Consider the following 11,778-nt stretch of genomic DNA (forward strand, 5'->3'; position numbering starts at 1 on the left):
TTCCCTCTCACTAGCTGGTGTCACCAGGCCGCTCCCACTGGACCACCGTACGTCACAGCATCAAGTGGTGACAAGAACAACACTATCCCGCACTGTCACACAGCTTGAGAATCCCACACCTCTCTTTGTAAGCACAACCCCTGAAGCCACAGTGAAAATCAGACAGGTAACTGAGGCCAGGTAAGGAAGCAGAAGTATTTCAGCAAATACTGAAAGCACGTGAGAGCACTGCAACTGAGAGAAGCAGCTCCAGCAAGAGCAAAAAGAAAGCAAGAGCTGCAGTGGGTGCTTGTCCTGCTCCTCCATACCCCTGAAACATGGGCAAGGCATTCCCCATCCACAGCTTAGCTCTCAGCCCAGGCAAATGGTGTGTTCACCCCCAGTTTCCTTTCAATGCCCACACACGACAAACAGACCCAGAACATGAGAAGCTTTTGAGCCACTACCCCATCTCCCAGTCTCTGAGACACCAACATCTCCAGTATATCAAACCCCCAAGGAGACACCATTCCCTGGATAACAGCTCTGTTAAGTTCACCCTGGAAATGACTCAGTCCCACCTCCCTCTACACCACAGCCACACACCTCAGCTGGGCCATCTTCTCCAGCCCCTCCGGGCTGATGCGGTCTCTGGAAAGCAGGTTGCTGAGCTGCTGCTCCTGGTTCCCAGCCTCACGGAGGTGTTTGCTCAGCTCCTGCTGCTGCAAGTTCCTCATCTGCTGCTCCATCTCAGGACTCAGAGGGGATGGGGGCAGTGGACCACACATGTACTGTCCTGCCTGGCCGGGGTAACCAGGATAGTAGGCTCCTGGGTACACACCATTGCTTGGACCCATGGGATACTGCAGGGAGTACCCACCATAAGGATACTGAGCACCTTGACCAGAGGCACGAGGGTAATAGTAGGGATTATCAGAGTTTTGGAACTTATAGTAGGAGGTCTGGGCCTGGCGAGCTTCCCCCCAGGAGGTGGGGCTCACTTCATCATCCGTGTCCAGGAAATGGAGCTGAGCAGTCTGGCTCTTCAGGGCGGGTTTTTGGTCCGGGTTATTTGGGTCCCACAGCCTGCGAATGGTCCCTCCCCGGCCCCTGCTGCGGGGGCCTTTGCTCCCAGCCCCACCGAGCAGCAGCCTGGGCCCAGGGTGAATGGCTTCTGGGGAGCCCATGGTGCTGGCAGAGAGGTCGGTGTTGGCAGGCAGGAACAGGATCCCACGGCCTCGCCCTTGGGGCTCTCTGATCTGGCTCCTCACCTCCAGAGCCTCAGAGTCCTTACAACTACCAAATGCCTTCAGGGGCTTTTTTTTCTCTGTGTCTGCCAGGCTGACATCCCTGCTCATAGTCCTGCTGTCAAATGTGACTCGAAAGGATCCCTTCCCTTCCCTGCCATTGCTGCTCCACTCACTCTCACTTCTAGAAGCTCGGCTCTGCTCTGGATGCCTCTTCTTGTCCGGATTCCTGCTGGAGACATACGCTTCTGCCTCATCAATTCGGTCATCATCCAGGGAGTCAGTGGAGGATGCAGAGAGCTGCTTCCTGGGACGTATCCTCTCTCTGGCACGCTGTTGGTGCCTCTCCACCCCATTCACGAGTGGGGCTCCATCTACGCTGTTGTTGCTTCCAGCTGAGCTCGTGCTGCAGGTGCGGTACCGGCTCCGGCGCTTGTCAGAGCGGGAATACCGCTTGGTAGAGCCCAACTTCCCTTCATCATTTGCTCTCCTCATCCTGTCACCTCGCTCCAGTCGTCTTCCTTTTTCTCCCCTTGAGGCTTTCACTCCTTCCCCTGCCTGGCTCCCCTCTCTATCCTCCTTGGTTGATTTGGGTTTCCTGTTGTTGTCTTTTCCGGTACCTTTCTCAGTCTCTTCATCTCTCTCAACCTTCAGTTGCTCCATTTTACTGGTGACTTCCTCAGTCGCTGACCTCAGGGATGGTTCCTTAGCAGCTGAATGCAGGCGCTTTCCAGGCTGGTAGATCTGCTGGTCTGGCTTCTTGGTTCTCCTGGTGGCTTTGGGACACCATTCATCCGAGGCCGGCTGCCTGGACACGCTCTCCGGGCTCTGAAGACCACCTTTAGCCTCTTCATTCTCCCGCACAGGACCATTCTGCTTGGGGCCATTGCCTTTAGTGAAATCCTCCATGAGTGGAGCCCTCCCTCCCTTGTCACTGGGACTCCCCTCCCTGCTCTCCTCATCTCTGCTCCTCTCCCCCTCCGAGGCCTCAGGCTTTGGTGGCACCACTTTGTTCCTGAGGCGGGAGAGCCCAGGCTTGTAGATCTCCAGGTCTGGGCGCCTGTTGTCCTTGCGGTGCCTCGGCTCCTTCACTTCCTTCATGTTTTCTGAGGAGAAACAGACACAACAACGTTATTCCCACCACAGAGCAGCCAGGAACAAATAACCATAATGACATATATTCAAGGAGAGCTATTAAAGACAAAGAACCTACCACCCCCAGGGCAGGAACAAGAGAACAGATCTGAAAGCCAAGGTTTACAGGAGCAGAAAATGAGAAACTGTAACAGAGCTGACCAAACCCTTGGCCTGATTCACTTTCAAAACAGTCCCACAACAGCTTTTGCCTCAAAGCACCACCGAGACGGGAAAGGGACAAAGCCCAGTGTGAAACTTGAGCACGTGTGTGCGAGTACTGGGAGTACTTTTGCTGTTCCAGGTTTCAGCAGTGGTTGCCGCTGCTTTGGGAGCCTCCCCCAGTCAGCCAGGGCACGGTTTGAGTCAAAGATGTGTCCTCCCCCCTTGCCCACAACTCCGTAACGTTTCCCTCCTGCTCCCTGTAGCTGTATTTACACACCTCGTCAGAGAACGCAGCCTGGACAACACATAACCGAACACTACACTAAAGCCAGGCTACGTTACCTCAGCTCTTCCCTCCTGCCACTAATCGGGACCACCGAACCTCAGCCCCGCCACAGCCACCGCTACGGGGGGCTGAGCCCCGCGGGGGTCCCGAGCGGGCAGGGACGCCCCAGCCGAGAGGCAAAGCCGCGTCTGCAGCCTCCACCGGCCCCGGTGTCTGTGCGCTCATCGCGGCGACCGCGGGCGGCGCGGCCGAGGGGCGCGGGCCGGTGTCGTTGAGGGGAAGGGGAGTGTGTGTGAGGGGGGAAGGCCCAAGCAGCGGCTCCCGCCTCCCCCCGCCCGTTCCCGGTCCCCAGCTCCCGCCGCCGCAGCGGCCCCGGCCCGCCCTCACCGCCGCCAGCAGCGCGGGCCTGCGCCGCCACCATGTCCCGCAGCTCGGCGGCCGAGACGCGGACGCGCTCCAGCCCGTCCGCCATCTTCCGTCCGCCCCGCCCCGGCGGAGGGACGGACGGCGGCCGCGCAGGGACAAACAGCTGCGGGTGGTGCATGCGCGCAAGGCCCCGGTGCCGCGCAGCGCGGAGCACATGGCGGAGCCGCACCGCCTGGGGCTGTGCGACGTGCGGGAGGCGGAGCGGCGGCTGCGGGAGCGGCTGCACCGCACACCGCTGCTCACCTGCGCGGCCCTGGACCGCCTGACCCGCCGGAGACTGCTCTTCAAGTGCGAGCTGTTCCAGAAGACCGGCTCCTTCAAGGTGCGCGGCCATCACCCGGCCTCGGGGCACCGGTTGCGTCTAGTGATGGAGGAACTCGCTCTCTGCTGTCACCCACCTTAAGTGAGGGTGCTGCGGTGTCCTTGCAGATCCGCGGAGCCCTGAACGCAGTCAGGAGCCTGGTGGAGGGAAGCGAGCACGCTGGAGGGGAGCTGCCCCGCGCCGTTGTCACACACAGCAGTGGGAATCACGGGCAGGCACTCGCCTGTGCTGCCCAAGCAGAAGGTAATGTGGGTCCTGACCTTCAGCCCCAGCTCAGAGAGCAGACAAGCAGCGGGCATGGGGCCAGGGTAAAGGCAGAGGTGGATCCTGGGCAGAGGGAGCTCCAGGCATCCAGCTCTGCTATGGCTGGAGGTAAGCAGGGCTGTCCCTCTCCTTAACCCCAGTGTGACAAAGCAGTAATGCAGCTCTTTCGCTGTTTGCTTTGCCTCCTCTTTCATCACACAGGGATCCCTGCCTACATCGTGGTGCCCCGCACAGCCCCACACTGTAAGCAAGATGCCATCCGCAGCTATGGTGCCACACTGGTGCCATGCGAGCCCAGTGACGAGGTAGGGCATGGGGAAGACTGGCAAGAGCATGGCCCTGCCAGATCAAGAGGTGACATCTGTGCTTTGCCTTAGTCCAGAGCTGAGACAGCAGCTCGGGTGGTCCGGGAGACAGGAGGAGTCCTGGTGCATCCCAACCAGGAGCCAGCAGTGATCGCCGGGCAAGGCACAATCGCGCTGGAGGTGCTGGAGCAGGTGAGGGGACCACAGTGCATGACACCAGACCATACTCCTCATAGGCAGGGGCACAGCAGAGAGGGGTACATGAGTATCCACACTTCCTTTCTGCACAGGCACCCGAGATAAATGCAGTGGTGGCTCCCGTTGGAGGTGGAGGAATGATTGCAGGAATAGCAATTGCCATCAAGGTAGGCAACAGCTCACCTGGGAAGCGGTGGCTGCATGTCCTGGTGGGAAGGGTAGGGATCCAAACCAATGAGCAGCTTTTCTCTTTAGAAACAGAGACCTTGCTGTGAGGATCCCTGGTTGCCTGAGGGCTGCATGGCTGTAATGTAGCCCCCTGCACCAGCAGCAACAGGGGGCCGGCATGGAGGAATTTCAACCAAGTGGCTCTTCCTGTTCTCCATAGGCTCTGAGACCAGATGTGAGGGTGTTTGCTGCTGAGCCATGCAATGCAGACGACTGTTACCAGTCCAAGCTGAGAGGGGAGCTGACCCCCAGTCCTCACCCACGAGAAACCATCGCAGATGCAGTGAGAACCAACATCGGCCCCAACACATGGCCCATCATCAGGGACTTGGTTGATGATGTCCTGATAGTCTCAGAGGAAGAAATCAAGGTGAACATTCCCAGCCCCCTTCTCTCAACTGCCTCCATCCATTCTCTTCCCATTCATCCAGCTCTGTCCCAGGGATAAGCTCCCAGAGCAGCACAACCCTCACCCCACTGCAGATGTCCAACACACATCTCCAGCTGGAAAGGGCTGGCGGAAGCTCTGCTCTCCCAGTGCCCCTTCCCCAGCCCTGGAGCAGCCGGTCCTTGCTGCTGGAATGACAGCAGCTGCTCTATCCCGACAGCGAGCCACGCGGCTGGTGTGGGAAAGGATGAAGCTGCTGATTGAGCCAACAGCAGGCGTAGGAGTGGCAGCCGTGCTCTCGGAGCGGTTCCAGGCATTCCCTCGGGATCTGGAGCATGTTTGCATCGTGCTGTGCGGGGGAAACGTGGACCTGAGCTCCCTGACCTGGCTCACAGAGCGCCCTGGGACAGCGGAATGAGAACGGAGCAGGGCCTCCAGCGATGAGAACCTCGCTCTGGGTTTGTAGAGTCTGGTTTGTGTGCTACTGAAAACAGATAAAACAGCCTCAAAGGTCTGAAAGCGTTTTGTAGATGGGTAAAGGAAGCTGGGGGTGGTCTCTGCAGCAAGGAGGCGCTTGGATCCACAGTAAAGGGTTCCTACTGGGGGTCTGGAAACAAAGCATGGCCTGTTGTCCCCTCCCCAGTGCCCTGCTGTATGCTCAGCCACCCTCCCTTCACCTTTCTCAGGATCACAGAAACTTCCAGCAAACTCCTGTCCTTCATACAGCAAAATCCCTGCACACATGGTTGGGGAAGACATCAGCCCCAATGAGCAGGGGGTACCCACAGCCTCCCCATTCAGCTTCCACCAAGACAGAAGCACTTAAAAGGTTTTTGAAAACACTTTCCATTAAAATAAATAGCTGTAGCTGGTACCTGAGCAGCAGCTGGTGAGAGAACCACCCCTGTACAGACCCCAGCAGTGACACATCCACACATCAGTGCTCTCCTCACTGTGCACGGGCTGAGAACAGCATCCGAGGAGCTAAGGCACCAACTCCAGCCACGCTGGAGTTATTCCATGTCCATCTCCTGCACTGGCAGTGTGCTCTGGCTCCTCACCCACGGCACAGGCTCCGGAACGTGGGGATCATAAGTCCATTTAGGAAAAACCCGCTTGTAGAGGTTCAGCAGCACTGTGTCCTGGGACTTCAGCTGTCCATCAAACTGGCACTTCATATGCCCATGGGTTCCTGCGCACAGAGAAGAGGCCATTAGCTGCCTCCCCTGCCCAGGACCAAATCCTGCCCAGCATCACAGAGATAAATCCCAAATCAAACCTACCTAATGGCTCCTTGATGTGTCCTCTACGGCCCCACTTTGTCCTCAGCTCCACTGGCTTAAACCACATCACATCCTCTGGAGATCAACACAAAAGGCAGATAAGGAACAGGCTTTGCTGCACTAACACAACCACTCCCACGGGAGTTCTGCTTCCACATCCCCTCTTCCCACCACACAGAGCTGAGCTGTACCTCTGTTAAAGAACATGTATCTCACAACAGCCATCTTGGTGAAGATCTTGAATGGGTGGCCACTGAGCACCAGCCGCTTGATGACGATCCTGTCGGGGTCCACAGACAGCAGAGAACCAGTGGCAATGAGATCATGCATTCCTGCAAGGCAGAGTCACTGATAACACCTCTTCCACCCCACCAAAACCCCCTTCCCCAAATGATTCCAGGCCCAGAGCAACCCCAGAACAGGCAAAGCCAAACATGCCAGTGATAATGGGGATGGAAATACATGCATCTTCTTAAATAACATGAAGGGGATGCCTTACAAGATGCACTTGTAAATGGGGTATGGGAACAGCTTGCTCATGTCTGATTCCCAGACACTACCTCATCAGCACTTAGTAACATACCATTACTTCTCTGTTTAAAAAGCAGCACTGAAGCAGGAGGGAAAGTGATGGGAGCATAAACAGTCACCACCATGGCAGCATCCGGGCGCAGGAAACGCTCCAGCTTGTGCTTATCAGCTAGGAGAGAACAGCAATGGTCAAGTTCAGGCCAAGAGCAGTCACCAGAGCTCTGGAAAACCCCATTGAGCCCATTATCACTAGCAAACAGGCTCTGTGCTTTAAGAAAATGGGTGACAAACACCCCTCCTGTGCTGATATGAGTGCCTGGGAATGAAGGTGATCCTATGAGCTAGCAGCTCACTGCATGGAGCCTGACACCCTCTTTTCTGGGCCAGTCCCAAGCCTCCTTCCACTCCCCACTATTTAATGCCTCCCTGGAAGCCTCAGAGCCTAGGAGTGAGTCTTCAGAAGAGTCCTTCAGCCAGGTTCAGACACCACGGCTAAGACATCATTGGCTTCCTCTGGAAACTCCAGGCCTTGTGGTCCCTCACGAACCTGAGGTGTGCTGGGAGAACAGGGGGGATGCTCGGAAGCGCCGGAACCCGCAGTGGAAGATCAGCTCCTCCTTTGCCCTCACTGGATCGCTGTGGCTCGGGTGCCGACGCACCAGGAAGTTCAACACGGACATCTGGAAGAGAAGCAGCTCTGAGAGGGGCTGACCCAGGGCTAGAAAGTGATGCTGGAGCAGAAAACAATGGGACACTGCAGCAGAGATGAGTGCTCGTGACAATGGCTTCCCAAAGGATCACTGGTTACCAGTGCAGACATCTCAGCCAGGCTCAGACACTCGAGCCCAAACACCCCCTGGTCTGACCAAAGGGAAGGTCCTACTTTAAAATGCAACAGGGGGAGATTTCAGCCCAAACCCTCCGCAGGTAGAACCTCTGCAACCCATGGAATCAGCCAAGGAGCTGCAAGATATCAGCAGGACCGTATTTAATCACCTTTTGTTCGTGTGGAAGCAGAGAGAACAAGACTAACGGCTTCCCTTCTTTGAAGCTCTCCATCACCGAGAGAGGGACATTGCAGAGGTGAAGCGTAACGTACCAGCCAACCTGCCGGGAGAGGACTGGTTGTGAATAGTTCTCTTAACAGAAGAGTGTCAGGAATAACATGCCTGGGTTAGAGGGTGAACTTAAGCTTCGTGCTGAGCACCAGCTGCCTGAAAGATCCACCCAGTTACGGCTCTGACATGTCTTCCCTGTTAGGAACGAGGGAACACAATATGGGAAGAGATCAGACAGAGGGAGTTACCGATGCTCCTTCAGTCTCCTCTTTCTCTATTTGCCGGAAGAGGTGTTTTCTGGTCCGGGAGAAGTCCTGGAACTGGAAAATCCTGGCATAATCCCTTGGGAGGTTCTCTTTGGGGTCCCATGGAGAAGTCCGGAAGCTCTTCAGCCCCCTGTACTTCTGGAACCTAGGGAAGGGATAACAGGGAAGACAAATTACTTCACCAGTCCAGGTGTGTGGCCAGCACCCTTCTGTGGTCCACATGGACTCACACCTTCAGAGAGGACAAAGGCAGCAAAGCAAACAGAAGCTCTCAGAAGGTATCTTAGTGCAGAGAGAGGTAGAAACAGCAGCGTTGCATCCAAGGCTCTGCCATCCTCCTCCCTTCTCCTAGGTAAGATCCCAGCTTTCCTTGCCCAGGCTCACCCACTGCCTCCCAACTGCTGCATCCCCTGGAAGCCTCAGAGCCTAAGAGTGAGTCTTCAGAAGAGTCCTTCAGCCAGGTTCAGACACCACGGCTAAGACATCACCGGCTTCCTGCCCTCACCAAACCAGGCAGAAGGGTGCTTTCCAGCTCCTCTCCCAGCAAAGCATCCCGTTTCTCACCGGATCCTGGCAGGAACATCCCGTGGTGTGTCCACCTCATCAGGAAACATTTCATCCATCCTCTCTTGTTTGTATCTCTCCAACATCTCCTCATCTTCCTCCACCTTCTCGTCGTACTGTTCGTCCCGCAAGCACTCGGAAACTGTCATTGTCTCACACTCCTCCTCTGCAGGTTCCTCCTCCTCCCCACTGCTTTCCCCCTCCTGACACAAAGGAAGCCAAAGAAGCAACATCAAACACGTGACAGATTTAACAGTGGAAATCCAGGCAAGTCCTGGCTCTTTGTGGTGCCCTTGCATGGAGGAAAACAGGACAGGATTGTCCTGGAATACACAGTAACACCCTGGAGATCACCTGCGGCATCAGCTCTTGGATGTACCTGGGAAACTGCCTCTTCCATCATATCATCATCAATGTCATCATCTTCATCATCTTTCTCACTGCCTTCTTCATCATCCACAATCCAGGCAGCCTGGTACTTGGATGTGCCTTTGGGGACCTTCACCACTCTCCTGTTTGCCTTCAGGGAAGCTGTAGGATTCCCACCAATGGTAAATGCAGGAACGATTCTCTTTTCCCTCAGCACCATTTACACAAGACAGGTGTAAATAACAACCGAGGGTTTCTAACAACCCTCAACAGGGGCAACGGAAAGGTACAGGAGTACTGCTGCTACTCACCCTCTGCTTCTTGCAGCTCTTCTTCAGTAGGCCACGTCTGTTCCCCTTCCATAGGATCAGGAACCACTTCTGACTGCAAAGACTCCTGCTTGCTTGGATCTGCCTTCATCAGGACCTTAACATCTTCCTCCATCTCATCAGTCCCATTTACAGAGTCATCCTGGAGGGCAAGGGCAGGGTTCCCAGCTGTGAACACTCCTAACTCAAGCTGGCAATGGATCTTAACTGCAGTTCCTTTTAGTATCATGTTCATTACATGCTGTGGGTGAGGAACCTCAGCTCAAGAGCTGGCACTAATACAACTTCCTTTCCCCTCCCCTTGAGCACATACACCCAGTTGTATTTTCCTGATGTAAGTTTTGAACACCATGTTCTAAACACAACCAGCAACGCCCTGACCTCCAACACACCTGCACCTCCATGTCCTGACTCCTCTTCTGTCCTTTAACCACTCGAGGGTTCAAAGAGAGGGGATCAGGGGGAGCATCCACTTGGCTCATCTGGAAGTCTCCATGCCCCACGATATGCACCAGGCTGTTCACGTTGAGGCTCTGTCCCCGCACAAAGCCAGACACCTTCAGGGTCCCAACCAGGTCACCCTCCTGAGCAGGCACAAACTCAGCAGTGTGGGCAAGCAGGTGAGCGCGCCGGTCCCGGAAGGCGAGGTGCCGCTGCTTCTGTGTGGAGAGGTGCCTGAGGAGCAGTGAGGATTCCTGCTCCGTGTTCAGCGGGAAGAGCCTGGCCTCGGGAAAACGCTTCTCAATGGCTTTGGAAAGCTTCTTCTTGGCATCTATCCGCTTCTTGGGTGGTAAGTCAGTGCCCCCTGGGACAGCAAGAGCTACCAAGCAGAGCATGGAAGAGAGGTCAGGATGAGAGCATCAACCTTAAACCCCTTCTAGTGACACACACTCAGATACCAGCAATCAACAAGCAAACAGATTCACACCATGAAGTGCAAAGGCAGTTTCACACATTCAGGAGAACAGTTGGGGCAGAAATACAGTGTTCAACAGAAATAATATTCTGGGGACTAAATGACACCATGGAACTGAACTAGCAAGAAAGCGTCTGAATCCCTTCTCTCTGCACAGCTGGATAACGACTGCAGTGCTGACCCCACCATGCACTCAGAGGCCCAAGCCTAGAACACCCCTTATTATCTCCAGCACTCTCCAACCAGGTTAGGAACAGCAAAAGGCAGTAGAAGAATGGCATTCACCTGACTGACCTATGCTCAGAAACAGCAATAACTGCTGATCCCCTATTAACACATGCAGATTTAATTACTGCAGCAGTAAATCTCCCCCAAGCTGCCCCTCACCCTACACCCCATTAGAAGCCCTTAATGTTTCTCACTTGCTCACCGAAGGTGGGGAGCCCCTGTGCAAAGAGGCAGGAGAGGCAGTATTCCCCTGCATCATCCCAGCCTTCCGCAGGATCCAGGATGAACAGGAGGGAATCAGCAACTTTTGCCAGGTCTAGGACAGTGTAAAGGTCCCCTGCAAGTAAAACACCTCCGTTACTGGGGCTGTGCAGGGGCACTGAGCCAAGAACCACACCACCAGCAGCTCCTCCTCACCTGCCTGAGCTGTCACAAAGCGCCAGCGCTGCTTGAGTCGGGGGCAGAGCAGCGCGAAGCCGCCAGCTCTGCCCTGCTCCATGCGGACCAGAGCAGAGTCCTGGCTCTGCAGCAGGCGCAGGGTGTCCTGGGCTGCGGCTCTGCAGTGCAGCGGCACCACGACCACGAGGTGCGGGGGCCCGTCCCGGCTGCCCAGACCCCGCTTCTCCGCCATCACCTGCGGGCAGAGCCGCAGTGTGAACCCCTCCGGTCCTCTCCTGCCCTCCCGGATCCACACCGGCTCCCTCCACAGCTCAACCCGAACCCAGGAACGCTTCATTGTTCCAAACCCAACTGAGGTTTGGGTTGATCTAACCCGGCGCTTATTCCCCTCCCGACTCCTCCCGCCATGACACAAACACCCGCACCGGCCCCGCTGGATCTGCATGGACCGGAGCCGACTTGCTTCCCGTTCCCCCTCGGCCCTCACCGCCTCCTTGCGCTGCCGGCGGAGCTGCAGCGCCTGGTGCCGCCGGTCCACTCGGCTGAGGTCGCGGAGCCGCCGCCGCGGCTGGGCCTTGACGGACACGCGGCCTGCGGGGAGACAACGGTCAAGGCGTGCCGGGCCAGAAACCGGACTGGGCACCGGGCCGGGAGCCGCCTCACCTCCGGCGCGGCGCTGCGAGGCCCCGCTGTGCTTCCCGCCCTTGTGCGCCTTGTTCTGCTGCTTCAGCGGCCCGGGCCGGTGCGCACCCACCGCCGCCATGCTGCCACCGCCACCGCCACCTCCTCCTCCTCGGGGCTTCCCCTTGCGTCACGTCCGGCGCCTCGGGCAAGGGCGGGAACGTGGTGAAGACCAAGATGGCGGCGTGAGGGGAGTGGTGGCGCCATGAGGT

The 11,778-nt window shown here is 56.6% G+C and overlaps 3 protein-coding genes across 8 annotated transcripts in view; 1 reads left to right on the top strand and 2 right to left on the bottom strand.

The window, feature by feature from the left end:
* SMG6 (SMG6 nonsense mediated mRNA decay factor) overlaps positions 1 to 3,959 on the bottom strand; it is a 106,683-nt gene extending 102,724 nt beyond the window's left edge. For 2 of the 3 annotated variants that reach the window (XM_080629857.1, XM_080629855.1), the window contains exons 1-2: positions 3,199 to 3,307; positions 586 to 2,332 (exon numbers count right to left, since the gene is read on the bottom strand). In XM_080629857.1, the coding sequence (XP_080485983.1) occupies positions 586 to 2,332; positions 3,199 to 3,283 (1,832 nt within the window). In that variant the 5' untranslated portion in view covers positions 3,284 to 3,307. Of the gene's footprint in view, positions 1 to 585; positions 2,333 to 3,198; positions 3,308 to 3,635 lie in introns of those variants that run through there. The other variant, XM_080629856.1, reaches the window with a different exon arrangement.
* SRR (serine racemase) lies at positions 3,392 to 5,641 on the top strand (the record flags this gene model as incomplete). The annotated part of the gene is made up of 7 exons (XM_080629861.1): positions 3,392 to 3,559; positions 3,667 to 3,802; positions 4,025 to 4,128; positions 4,201 to 4,320; positions 4,419 to 4,493; positions 4,715 to 4,924; positions 5,163 to 5,641. 7 exons carry the CDS (start codon positions 3,392 to 3,394, stop codon positions 5,358 to 5,360), a joined length of 1,011 nt encoding a protein of 336 aa, XP_080485987.1. The 3' UTR covers positions 5,361 to 5,641.
* On the bottom strand, positions 5,329 to 11,772 carry TSR1 (TSR1 ribosome maturation factor). 4 transcript variants are annotated; one of them, XR_013958049.1, is made up of 16 exons: positions 11,549 to 11,771; positions 11,373 to 11,476; positions 10,904 to 11,120; positions 10,689 to 10,823; positions 9,735 to 10,162; positions 9,325 to 9,484; positions 9,024 to 9,175; positions 8,645 to 8,847; positions 8,063 to 8,225; positions 7,753 to 7,863; positions 7,304 to 7,436; positions 6,809 to 6,925; positions 6,417 to 6,557; positions 6,226 to 6,300; positions 5,818 to 6,134; positions 5,329 to 5,426 (listed from the first exon to the last, which is right to left on the bottom strand). XR_013958049.1 is itself a non-coding variant. In XM_080629858.1 (15 exons), exons 1-15 carry the CDS (start codon positions 11,646 to 11,648, stop codon positions 5,956 to 5,958), a joined length of 2,418 nt encoding a protein of 805 aa, XP_080485984.1. In that variant the 5' UTR covers positions 11,649 to 11,771; the 3' UTR covers positions 5,773 to 5,955. The 4 variants fall into 4 exon arrangements, 2 of the variants coding, with proteins under 2 accessions (XP_080485984.1, XP_080485985.1); XR_013958050.1 differs by having other exon boundaries at positions 5,408 to 5,423; XM_080629858.1 differs by lacking the exon at positions 5,329 to 5,426 and having other exon boundaries at positions 5,773 to 6,134.
* Between the last annotated feature and the right edge of the window lie 6 nt (positions 11,773 to 11,778).

Source organism: Psittacula echo, assembly GCF_963264785.1.
Source record: "Psittacula echo genome assembly, chromosome: 15".
NCBI lineage: Eukaryota > Metazoa > Chordata > Aves > Psittaciformes > Psittacidae > Psittacula > Psittacula echo.